At 56.1% G+C, this 13,173-nt stretch overlaps 1 protein-coding gene across 1 annotated transcript; it reads left to right on the forward strand.

Moving 5' to 3' along the window:
• Nucleotides 1-1,287: 1,287 nt before the first annotated feature.
• Nucleotides 1,288-12,549, forward strand: CYBA (cytochrome b-245 alpha chain). The gene is made up of 6 exons (XM_075325280.1): nt 1,288-1,430; nt 7,167-7,236; nt 8,204-8,278; nt 10,762-10,845; nt 11,712-11,793; nt 11,933-12,549. The coding sequence occupies exons 1-6, from the start codon at nt 1,373-1,375 to the stop codon at nt 12,110-12,112; spliced, it is 549 nt and encodes a 182-aa protein (XP_075181395.1). The 5' UTR covers nt 1,288-1,372; the 3' UTR covers nt 12,113-12,549.
• Nucleotides 12,550-13,173: the final 624 nt, after the last annotated feature.

Here is a 13,173-nt window from a genome sequence, read left to right on the forward strand (position 1 = left end):
AGGACAGGCTGCTGTGTGTGATGGGAGGGCAGGACAGGCTGCTGTGTGTGATGGGAGGGCAGGACGGGCTGCTGTGTGTGATGGGAGGGCAGGACGGGCTGCTGTGTGTGATGGGAGGGCAGGACGGGCTGCTCTGTGTGATGGGAGGGCAGGACAGGCTGCTGTGTGTGATGGGAGGGCAGGACAGGCTGCTGTGTGTGATGGGAGGGCAGGACAGGCTGCTGTGTGTGATGGGAGGGCAGGACAGGCTGCTGTGTGTGATGGGAGGGCAGGACGGGCTGCTGTGTGTGATGGGAGGGCAGGACGGGCTGCTGTGTGTGATGGGAGGGCAGGACGGGCTGCTGTGTGTGATGGGAGGGCAGGACGGGCTGCTCTGTGTGATGGGAGGGCAGGACGGGCTGCTGTGTGTGATGGGAGGGCAGGACAGGCTGCTGTGTGTGATGGGAGGGCAGGACGGGCTGCTGTGTGTGATGGGAGGGCAGGACGGGCTGCTGTGTGTGATGGGAGGGCAGGACGGGCTGCTGTGTGTGATGGGAGGGCAGGACAGGCTGCTGTGTGTGATGGGAGGGCAGGACAGGCTGCTGTGTGTGATGGGAGGGCAGGACAGGCTGCTGTGTGTGATGGGAGGGCAGGACAGGCTGCTGTGTGTGATGGGAGGGCAGGACGGGCTGCTGTGTGTGATGGGAGGGCAGGACGGGCTGCACTGTGTGATGGGAGGGCAGGACGGGCTGCTGTGTGTGATGGGAGGGCAGGACGGGCTGCTGTGTGTGATGGGAGGGCAGGACGGGCTGCTCTGTGTGATGGGAGGGCAGGACAGGCTGCTGTGTGTGATGGGAGGGCAGGACAGGCTGCTGTGTGTGATGGGAGGGCAGGACGGGCTGCTGTGTGTGATGGGAGGGCAGGACGGGCTGCTGTGTGTGATGGGAGGGCAGGACGGGCTGCTGTGTGTGATGGGAGGGCAGGACAGGCTGCTGTGTGTGATGGGAGGGCAGGACAAGCTGCTGTGTGTGATGGGAGGGCAGGACAGGCTGCTGTGTGTGATGAGAGTGCAGGACGGGCTGCTGTGTGTGATGGGAGGGCAGAGCTGTGTGATGGGAGGGCAGAGCTGTGTGATGGGAGGGCAGAGCTGTGTGATGGGAGGGCAGAGCTGTGTGATGGGAGGGCAGAGCTGTGTGATGGGAGGGCAGAGCTGTGTGATGGGAGGGCAGAGCTGTGTGATGGGAGGGCAGAGCTGTGTGATGGGAGGGCAGAGCTGTGTGATGGGAGGGCAGAGTTGTGTGATGGGAGGGCTCTGCTCTGTATATAGCGCCGCTCGGCAGCAGGAAGTCACAGACTCTACAAGTTGCAGCCTCCGCCTCCTGCGATCCGCAGCATGGGGCAGATAGAGTGGGCGATGTGGGCAAACGAACAAGCGCTGGCGTCAGGACTGAGTGAGTATCTGTCATCAGTGCGGGTACGACCCCTATAGATGTATCTGATCTACGGCAGTGCAGTCCCATGTAACACCACAGATAACACAGTGATATCTCTGAGTACAGATAATGTAGTAGTTGTCACCTGCAGTCCTATGTAACACAGATAATGTAGTAGTTGTCACCTGCAGTCCTATGTAACACAGATAATGTAGTAGTTGTCACCTGCAGTCCTATGTAACACAGATAATGTAGTAATTGTCACCTGCAGACCTATGTAACACAGATAATGTAGTAGTTGTCACCTGCAGTCCTATGTAACACAGATAATGTAGTAGTTGTCACCTGCAGTCCTATGTAACACAGATAATGTAGTAATGTCACCTGCAGTCCTATGTAACACAGATAATGTAGTAATGTCACCTGCAGTCCTATGTAACACAGATAATGTAGTAATGTCACCTGCAGTCCTATGTAACACAGATAATGTAGTAATGTCACCTGCAGTCCTATGTAACACACACATAATGTACTAGATGTCACCTGCAGTCCTATGTAACACACACATAATGTAGTAGATGTCACCTGCAGTCCTATGTAACACATACATAATGTAGTAATGTCACCTGCAGTCCTATGTAACACACACATAATGTAGTAGATGTCACCTGCAGTCCTATGTAACCCCACATCACATAGGAGGATAGCAGTATGTACCCCTCAACCCCCCCCCCCCCCCCCCCCGGGTCACATAGGAGGATAGCAGTATGTACCCCTCCTCCCCCACCCCGGGTCACATAGGAGGATGCAGTATGTACCCCTCCTCCCCCACCCCGGGTCACATAGAAGGCTGCAGTATGTACCCCCCACCCCGGGTCACATAGGAGGATGCAGTATGTACCCCCCCACCCCACCCTGGGTCACATAGGAGGATGCAGTATGTACCCCTCCTCCCCCACCCCGGGTCACATAGGAGGATGCAGTATGTACCCCCCACCCCGGGTCACATAGGAGGATACAGTATGTACCCCCCACCCCGGGTCACATAGGAGGATGGCAGTATGTACCCCCCACCCCGGGTCACATAGGAGGATGCAGTATGTACCCCCCACCCCGGGTCACATAGGAGGATGGCAGTATGTACCCCTCCACCCCACCCTGGGTCACATAGGAGGATGCAGTATGTACCCCTCCCCCCCCACCCCGGGTCACATAGGAGCATGGCAGTATGTACCCCCCCACCCCGGGTCACATAGGAGGATACAGTATGTACCCCCCACCCCGGGTCACATAGGAGGATGGCAGTATGTACCCCCCACCCCGGGTCACATAGGAGGATGCAGTATGTACCCCCCACCCCGGGTCACATAGGAGGATGCAGTATGTACCCCCCACCCCGGGTCACATAGGAGGATGCAGTATGTACCCCCCACCCCGGGTCACATAGGAGGATGCAGTATGTACCCCCCACCCCGGGTCACATAGGAGGATGCAGTATGTACCCCCCACCCCGGGTCACATAGGAGGATGCAGTATGTACCCCCCACCCTGGGTCACATAGGAGGATGGCAGTATGTACCCCCCCACCCCGGGTCACATAGGAGGATGCAGTATGTACCCCCCACCCCGGGTCACATAGGAGGATGCAGTATGTACCCCCCACCCCGGGTCACATAGGAGGATGGCAGTATGTACCCCCCCACCCCGGGTCACATAGGAGGATGGCAGTATGTACCCCCCACCCCGGGTCACATAGGAGGATGGCAGTATGTACCCCCCCACCCCGGGTCACATAGGAGGATGGCAGTATGTACCCCCCACCCCGGGTCACATAGGAGGATAGCAGTATGTACCCCCCCCACCCCGGGTCACATAGGAGGATGGCAGTATGTACCCCCCACCCCGGGTCACATAGGAGGATGCAGTATGTACCCCCCCACCCCGGGTCACATAGGAGGATGGCAGTATGTACCCCCCACCCCGGGTCACATAGGAGGATGGCAGTATGTACCCCCCCACCCCGGGTCACATAGGAGGATGCAGTATGTACCCCCCACCCCGGGTCACATAGGAGGATGGCAGTATGTACCCCTCCCCCCCCCACCCTGGGTCACATAGGAGGATGGCAGTATGTACCCCCCACCCCGGGTCACATAGGAGGATGGCAGTATGTACCCCTCCCCCCCCCACCCTGGGTCACATAGGAGGATGGCAGTATGTACCCCCCACCCCGGGTCACATAGGAGGATGGCAGTATGTACCCCTCCCCCCCCACCCTGGGTCACATAGGAGGATGGCAGTATGTACCCCCCACCCCGGGTCACATAGGAGGATGGCAGTATGTACCCCCCACCCCGGGTCACATAGGAGGATGGCAGTATGTACCCCTCCCCCCCCACCCTGGGTCACATAGGAGGATGGCAGTATGTACCCCCCACCCCGGGTCACATAGGAGGATGGCAGTATGTACCCCCCACCCTGGGTCACATAGGAGGATGGCAGTATGTACCCCCCACCCCGGGTCACATAGGAGGATAGCAGTATGTACCCCCCCACCCCGGGTCACATAGGAGGATGGCAGTATGTACCCCCCCACCCTGGGTCACATAGGAGGATGGCAGTATGTACCCCCCCACCCCGGGTCACATAGGAGGATGGCAGTATGTACCCCCCACCCCGGGTCACATAGGAGGATGGCAGTATGTACCCCCCACCCCGGGTCACATAGGAGGATGGCAGTATGTACCCCCCACCCCGGGTCACATAGGAGGATGGCAGTATGTACCCCCCACCCTGGGTCACATAGGAGGATGGCAGTATGTACCCCCCCACCCCGGGTCACATAGGAGGATAGCAGTATGTACCCCCCCACCCCGGGTCACATAGGAGGATGGCAGTATGTACCCCCCACCCTGGGTCACATAGGAGGATAGCAGTATGTACCCCCCCACCCCGGGTCACATAGGAGGATGGCAGTATGTACCCCCCCACCCCGGGTCACATAGGAGGATGGCAGTATGTACCCCCCCACCCCGGGTCACATAGGAGGATGGCAGTATGTACCCCCCACCCCGGGTCACATGGGAGGATGGCAGTATGTACCCCCGCACCCCGGGTCACATAGGAGGATGCAGTATGTACCCCCCACCCCGGGTCACATAGGAGGATGCAGTATGTACCCCCCACCCCGGGTCACATAGGAGGATGCAGTATGTACCCCCCACCCCGGGTCACATAGGAGGATGGCAGTATGTACCCCCCACCCCGGGTCACATAGGAGGATGGCAGTATGTACCCCCCACCCCCGGGTCACATAGGAGGATGGCAGTATGTACCCCCCCACCCCGGGTCACATAGGAGGATGGCAGTATGTACCCCCCACCCTGGGTCACATAGGAGGATGCAGTATGTACCCCCCCACCCCGGGTCACATAGGAGGATGGCAGTATGTACCCCCCACCCCGGGTCACATAGGAGGATGGCAGTATGTACCCCCCACCCTGGGTCACATAGGAGGATGGCAGTATGTACCCCCCCCACCCTGGGTCACATAGGAGGATGGCAGTATGTACCCCCCACCCCGGGTCACATAGGAGGATGGCAGTATGTACCCCCCACCCTGGGTCACATAGGAGGATGGCAGTATGTACCCCCCCACCCTGGGTCACATAGGAGGATGGCAGTATGTACCCCCCACCCTGGGTCACATAGGAGGATGGCAGTATGTACCCCCCCACCCTGGGTCACATAGGAGGATGGCAGTATGTACCCCCCACCCCGGGTCACATAGGAGGATGGCAGTATGTACCCCCCCACCCCGGGTCACATAGGAGGATGGCAGTATGTACCCCCCACCCTGGGTCACATAGGAGGATGGCAGTATGTACCCCCCCACCCCGGGTCACATAGGAGGATGGCAGTATGTACCCCCCCACCCTGGGTCACATAGGAGGATGGCAGTATGTACCCCCCACCCTGGGTCACATAGGAGGATGGCAGTATGTGCCCCTCCCTCACATTCTCACCTGTTAGTGAGGATAATAATACAGGGACGGGCAGTGGTGTCAGGCGGCTGTGGGAAAGCTGTGAATGATGAGGTGACTCATTTCTAATTTATTTTGCATTCGGGGAAGTTTCTTGGTGTCTTAATATCAACATAAAACATTCAGAATGAGGAAGTGCGAGGAGGAAGTAGCCGCTGTCAGGAGCCGGAGCCGCCCACATCTGTGCGCCGCTGTGTACGCAGTGCGATCACTGAGAGCCCTTTATACCTGAGAAGAAAGATAAAAATAGAAGGAACGGCCAATAATAAGACTAATGTGGAGGCCGCAACGTACAAGGCAGACGCTATACAGGAAAGGGAAAGAGAGTGCGGGTCATCTCAAATATAGCGTTCAAAATTACAGCAGGATGTGGCCTCCACCATGTGTGACGGTGGGGATGGTGTTTTCAGGATATTGTGCAGGGCTAATGTTTCGCCTCATGTTGCGTTTTCCATTTAGCCCCTAGCCCCTCCTCCACTGCTCGCTGCGGCCCCTACATGTCATTTCCTTTATACTTCACACATACTTGCTACTATCACATAAATCCCAATAAAGCACATTTACGTTTGTGGGTATAATTTGAAGGAAAAAAAATGTGGAAAAATTCACTGGGTATGAATACTTTTTCAAGGCATTGCATACAATATATACAGGTTTTATACTGCTTATGCATGAGTTTGTCTTCTGCACACTTATGGGGTATAGTGAGGGTTAATAGCGCCCCCCCCCCCCCCCCCTCCCCCGCTCGTCAGATCTCCAGTGACTGTTGACTCCAGCGATTACACAAATGGAAGAAATCATTTAGTTCATCTTTCTGGGGGAAGTGGGGGGGGGGGGGGGGGGGCGGTTGCTGCACCAGGTGTTTCTCAATGTGGTGTCCTGTGCTCATGTTTGCACCATGCTGGTATAAGAGGAGCGATGGATCATCGCATGTAGGTGGCGGGGCAGACTGCATTGTGGGGGACGCAGTCAGGACCTCACTGCATTGTGGGGGGACGCAGTCAGGACCTCACTGCATTGTGGGGGGACGCAGTCAGGACCTCACTGGCAATTGTGGGGGACGCAGTCAGGACCTCACTGCATTGTGGGGGACGCAGTCAGGACCTCACTGCATTGTGGGGGACGCAGTCAGGATCTCATTGCATTGTGGGGGACGCAGTCAGGATCTCATTGCATTGTGGGGGACGCAGTCAGGACCTCACTGCATTGTGGGGGACGCAGTCAGGACCTCACTGCATTGTGGGGGACGCAGTCAGGATCTCATTGCATTGTGGGGGACGCAGTCAGGATCTCGCTGCATTGTGGGGGACGCAGTCAGGACCTCACTGCATTGTGGGGGACGCAGTCAGGATCTCATTGCATTGTGGGGGACGTAGTCAGGATCTCATTGCATTGTGGGGGATGTAGTCGGGATTTCACTGCATTGTGGGGGACGTAGTTGGGATCTCACTGCATTGTGGGGGACGTAGTTGGGATCTCACTGCATTGTGGGGGACGTAGTTGGGATCTCACTGCATTGTGGGGGACGTAGTTGGGACCTCACTGCATTGTGGGGGACGTAGTCGGGACCTCACTGCATTGTGGGGGACGTAGTCGGGACCTCACTGCATTGTGGGGGACGTAGTTGGGATCTGACTGTGCTGACCATGCTCAGTATTTGGGGGGGCTCAGTCGCCACATTTCTAACGCCTCCTGCTTCCTGTCTCCACAGTTCTCCTCTCTGGCGGGATCGTTGCGGTGGCCGGACAGTTTAAAGGCTGGCAGTTCGGGGCGTACGCCATGTATCCTTTGTAACAAGTGTATATACAATGTATCAGCCCTTCTGAAGCGGATTCCTTCTTTGGAGGCCGGATCTCGTGACTCTCTGCGCAGTGTCGGGGCGGTGGCCGCGCGTCGTCGGGGCGGTGGCCGCGCGTCGTCGGGGCGGTGGCCGCGCGTCGTCGGGGCGGTGGCCGCGCGTCGTCGGGGCGGTGGCCGCACAGCGTCGGGGCGGTGGCCGCGCACTTCTTTAGGCCACCACATTCTATCTCTTGTCATCGCTGGTCCCCCGGATGTAACGCCGGCGGCGGCTCAGACGCGGGGTCACTTTAGGGCCGTGCCTGTTGCAATGTCAGGTCGCCAATTGTGAAATCCGGGGACAGGAAGCCATAATTAAGGCCGTGCAGACGTTTAACCGCTCGTGCTCTGGTGTATAATAAATTCCTCATCCTGATGGTATTCGCAGGTAATTGCGGATTTTCCCGGAGCACAATGGAGCGGTATACCTTATAGATGAGTGATTAGCGCAGCACTCGTCATCACAATGTCGTTATGTCAGTGATGTTCCCGCCGGGTGTCACCGGTCATCGCTGCTTCCTCCTTCCTTTAACTCTTCGGATACTTTAACAGGTAAACGATCGATTCAGGTAAAGCTCCGTTTTCAGTCCTCCGGGCCTCTGTGGTTTATTAATGGGGAGAGGGTAAAAGGAAACATCAGATCCCCCCCCCCCCCGATATGTCCCCCCCTGGAGTAAAGAATGGAGCCCGGGCCACAGGGCTACAGTGACAATGTTTACATTATTTTGGATTTGGACTCACGCGTTTCACTTTAGTGCAAGTTGCACGCGTTTTGGTCAATTTTTTTTTTTGCATCATGGAGAAGCCCCGGCTGAGTCCTCCTTGGTCAGATTGGACCCCCCCTATCCCGGTGTGGACCCTTATATTTGTGTTCAGAGGCATTGCTTGTGGCTCCTTAACCTCGGCTCTCAGAGCGGCCGGTGTGCTCGTCACTCTGCTGGAATATCCGAGAAGCAGACGGAAGAAGGGATCCACCATGGAGAGATGGTGAGTGCCTATTCTTCCTGAACACATGCACTCTCTGCGTGGCCGAGCGTGCATGTGTGCGCGGTGCTCCTGGGTATGCGCTGTACAGATGTCCATGCATCGTATATAGCCATTAATCCAAAGACATGTACGGCCAACGGCTATCTTTGATGTTCTTTCCATACTCGTGCACGCTCTACTCGGCTGAGCGTGCATGTTTTCCTAATGGAGCGATGCCAGTAAGCTGCTGCTTGATACACATTAAAATCAAGCTACCCGATCCCTCTTTTGGGGAGAGTCGGGACCCCCCGTAAACGTGAGATGAGCAGCCAGACCCACTGAAAGCAGGAGAGACAGCCCATCGATCTCAGCGGGCGCAGCCACTCGTTTGCAATCGGAGCCGAAAATGTAGCAACCACCGAGTCCTCCTGATTTCCTGCTGAGATTGGATTAGGCTACATTCACATGACCGTTCCCTTTTTGCAGTCCACAAAAAACGGTCTGTTTTTTTTTTTTCACGGATGCGTCCGTGTGGCATCCTTGTGACATCCGTTCCGTATACGGTCCGTGTGTCATACGTTTTTTTTTTGCGGACCGCAAAAAACGAATGCAGCAAGAAAGATAAATAGATGAGTAGATATAGAGATGGATAGATAGATATAGAGACAGAGGGATGGATGAATGAATGAATAGAGGGATAGATAGATAGATGAGAAAGACCTATATAATGTCCCACCCCCCTGCATATTCTAAGCTGGCAACCTTTAGTGACTTTCATGTGGCACTAAAGGGTGCTTAGCCTTGTATTTAGCCAAAAAATAATTTAAAAAAACGACGTGAGGTCCCCCCATCTTTTGTAGCCAGCTAGGGTAAAGCACACAGCTGCAGCCTGCAGACCACAGCTGGCAGCTTCACCTTGGCTGGTAATCCAAAACAGAGGGCACCCAACGCTGTTATTTTACATTAAATAAATAATGTAAAACAAAAAACACGGGGTCCCCCCAAATTGGATCACCAGCCAAGGTAAAGCGGACAGCTGGGGTCTGGTATTCTCAGACTAGGGAGGTCCACTGTTATTGGACACTCCCCAGCCTAAAAATAGCAGGCTACAGCTGCCCCAGAAGTGGCGCATCCATTAGACGTGCCAATCCTGGCGCTTTGCCCCAACTCATCTCGTTGCCCTAGTGCAGTGGTAAACTGGGTAATATATGGGGCTGATGCTAGATGTGTAATGTCACCTGACATCAAGCCCTGGAGTTAGTGATGTCAAGCGTCTATCAGATACCCGACATCACTAACCCAGTCAGTAAGAAAAAAATAGACAACAAAAGAAGTTTTATTTGAAAAACACTCCCCACATTCCCTCTTTCACCAATTTATTGAAAAGACCAATCAAATCCGGGTCCGGCGTAATCCAATAAGGGGGGGTCCCACGGCGATCCATACCATAGACCATGTCCCCCCAGTCAATGAAGAACAGAATGTTCCCCATTGGCTGGGAGAGTAGTGCAGTGACCTGAGCTAACATCAATAGGTCAGCCCAGGTCACTGCAGGGGATGACTAGCGCTGCCATCAGGAGGATAGATGAGATCATTACCTGCTATGATCATCCCCTGCTCTCCTAACGTCAGCGCTGTCACTGCCTTCTATGCCCGCCGTGTTCTCAGCAGGATCGCGAGAGCCCGTGATGTCACCCCTAGTGACAGTCTCGGCCCGCCCGCAAGACTTGATGTGAGAATGCGACGGGCATAGAAGGCAGTGACAGCGCTGACGTCGGCAGAGGAGGAGATCGTCACAGCAGGTAATGATCTCATCTAACCTCCTCATCGCAGCGCTCGTCATCCCCGCGGCTGCACGCACTGCAGTGTGAGAAGCTGCTGACACCGCGGGCAGACACTGACACGCTGCAGTGCGGGCAGCTGCGGGGCTGGAGCGGGACACAGACTGCACGGGCAGTGATGAGAAGCAGCGCTAGTCATTACCGCGGCTGCACGCACTGCAGTGTGAGAAGCTGCCGATGCTGCAGAGGGGGGCAGACACTGACACACTGCAGTGCGAGCAGCCGCGGGGCTTGAGCGGGACACAGACTGCACAGGCACGCGCCGGAGGTCAGACGAAGTGCTTCCGTGCGGCTTCCGGGGATTTTGCGGGCCCATTGACTTGTATGGAGTCACGGTCCGTTATTACGGAACAGAATAGGACATGTTCCATAATAACGGAGCGGACATGCGGCATCCGATGTGTTTCTTTGTAGGATTAGATGCACACGGAAGTTTTACCGTGTACCATCCGATCCTACACAAAAGACATTGAAAAGATGGTCCTGTCCGTGGGTCCGAAAAAAAACAGGAACTGACCAGGACAAGCGGAACGGTCGTGTGAATGAGCCCTTAAACTGAGAATGCAGTCCTGCAGTGTAAAGCATGAGGGATGCACATGGCTCTGAGGCACAGGTGGGTTTTCCCATAGGGAGCACTAATGGACGGTATTGTTGTATTTGCAGTGGCCAGCAGTGTTTGACGGCAGTGGTGAAAGCGTTCGGTCCTCTGACCCGGAATTACTACGTCCGCGCGGTATTACATGCGGGGTGAGTACGATCGGGGGGCAGATGAGCGCAGCTCTGGAGTCTGCTCCCTGCTCCAGGTTTCCATTCAGTTACCTGTTATGTTGTATGTGATGCCAGCAGCACAGAGTATTTCAGGAGAGGAGAGCGCTGATCTTATAGGAGGACGCAGATATACATAGAGGAAGGAGCTGGTCCCAGCAGCACAGAGTATTTCAGGAGAGGAGAGCACTGATCTTATAGGAGGACCCAGCAGCACAGAGTATTTCAGGAGAGGAGTGCTCTGATCTTATAGGAGGACACAGATATACATAGAGGAAGGAGCAGGTCCCAGCAGCACAGAGTATTTCAGGAGAGGAGAGCGCTGATCTTATAGGAGGACACAGATATACATAGAGGAAGGAGCAGGTCCCAGCAGCACAGAGTATTTCAGGAGAGGAGAGCGCTGATCTTATAGGAGGACACAGATATACATAGAGGAAGGAGCAGGTCCCAGCAGCACAGAGTATTTCAGGAGAGGAGAGCGCTGATCTTATAGGAGGACACAGATATACATAGAGGAAGGAGCAGGTCCCAGCAGCACAGAGTATTTCAGGAGAGGAGAGCGCTGATCTTATAGGAGGACACAGATATACATAGAGGAAGGAGCAGGTCCCAGCAGCACAGAGTATTTCAGGAGAGGAGAGCGCTGATCTTATAGGAGGTCACAGAGATACATAGAGGAAGGAGCAGGTCCCAGCAGCACAGAGTATTTCAGGAGAGGAGAGCACTGATCTTATAGGAGGTCACAGAGGGGTGTGTGGGGGATTATAGAGTAACGCTATGTGCTATTATCACTGTGCCATTATTTGGGTTGCTGTAATGACCGCTCCGGCTCTGTTTGGCTGCAGGTTGGCAGTACCCGGAGGCTTCATCCTGGCCACCATCCTGGGCACCGTGTGTCTTGGCATTTCCTCTCTCATTTACCTCCTGGTGCGTATCTCAGCCGTTATCCTGCTCCATGGGTGTATATGGGGGGTGCAGGAGCGGGGCCCCCCATGATTGCTGGGGCCCCGGCGGGTCTATGATATATTCCGCACATTGACTTTCCCTCTCTCTCCTCCGTGTCTAGGCCGCGATATGTGGAGAGGAATGGCGCCCCATCGAGCCACAAGCACCGCCCAAGCTGAAAGTGGCGGAGACCATCAAACGTCCTCCGGAGAACCCCCCTCCCCGCCCTCCCCCCGAGGTGCGCAGGAAGCAGGTGGACGAGGGACACGTCAACCCCATCCCAGTCCAGGACGAAGTATAACTGCCCCCCACCCACAGGACATTGTATAACGGGACGAGGATCTGACGCCTCCCGGACCCCCGCCCTCAGCGCTGCCATGTCCGCCATTTCATGTTCGCTCCGGGGGTCCGAGACTTGTCACAGAAGGATGAAGACTTTCCGCCTTTCCAGTGTTCACAGCGTCCGCAGTTCTTGTATCCGCCATTTACTATTGCTGATATTGACGGGGCCTTTAAAGGGATTCTCCTATGGGACCTATTCCTCGTAGAGCCCTCGGGCATTAGTGGTCTCACACGTGTGGAACTACAACTCCCAGCAGAATGATGTGTGTATCTTATGTCTGCTGAGTATTATTGGACTGTTACTCCCTTCCCCCGCCGCCGTCCTGCCCCATCCAGGAGAATACATATAATTTATAGCTTTTCTAATGTCGCCAATAAAGCTTTATATACATTGTATCATGGGAGAAAAAGTCCCAAAATATTAGAAAGGGGTCTGCGTCCGGCCCTCGACGGGGCCGGTGATGATCAGCGTCCTCCGGGGCCAGGAAGGTACCGGCCCGACCCCCGATGGGGCCCGTGATGATCAGCGTCCTCCGGGGCCAGGAAGGTACCGGCCCGACCCCCGATGGGGCCCGTGATGATCAGCGTCCTCCGGGGCCAGGAAGGTACCGGCCCGACCCCTGATGGGGCCCGTGATGATCAGCGTCCTCCGGGGCCAGGAAGGTACCGGCCCGACCCCCGATGGGGCCCGTGATGATCAGCGTCCTCCGGGGCCAGGAAGGTGCTGGCCCGACCTTTGATGGGGCCGGTGATGATCCCTGGAAGGTACCGGCCCGACCCCCGATGGGGCCCGTGATGATCAGCGTCCTCCGGGGCCAGGAAGGTACCGGCCCGACCCCCGATGGGGCCCGTGATGATCAGCGTCCTCCGGGGCCAGGAAGGTGCTGGCCCGACCTTTGATGGGGCCGGTGATGATTTGTGTCTGATGGGGCTGGTAATGATCCCCGGAAGGTGCCGGTCCAACCCCCGATGGGGCCCGTGATGATCAGCGTCCTGCGGGACCAGGAAGGTACCGGCCCG

The sequence above is a fragment of the Anomaloglossus baeobatrachus genome, chromosome 10, assembly GCF_048569485.1.
Source record: "Anomaloglossus baeobatrachus isolate aAnoBae1 chromosome 10, aAnoBae1.hap1, whole genome shotgun sequence".
Lineage (NCBI taxonomy): Eukaryota > Metazoa > Chordata > Amphibia > Anura > Aromobatidae > Anomaloglossus > Anomaloglossus baeobatrachus.

What these genes read in the sequence shown, in the direction of transcription:
- CYBA (XM_075325280.1), top strand. Translation starts at nt 1,373, where the DNA reads ATGGGGCAGATAGAGTGGGCGATGTGGGCAAACGAACAAGCGCTGGCG. An exon ending in CAGTTCGGGGCGTACGCCAT is followed by an intron (nt 7,237 to 8,203) that starts GTATCCTTTGTA and finishes CTCGGCTCTCAG; the next exon opens with AGCGGCCGGTGTGCTCGTCA. An exon ending in CCTCTCTCATTTACCTCCTG is followed by an intron (nt 11,794 to 11,932) that starts GTGCGTATCTCA and finishes CTCCGTGTCTAG; the next exon opens with GCCGCGATATGTGGAGAGGA.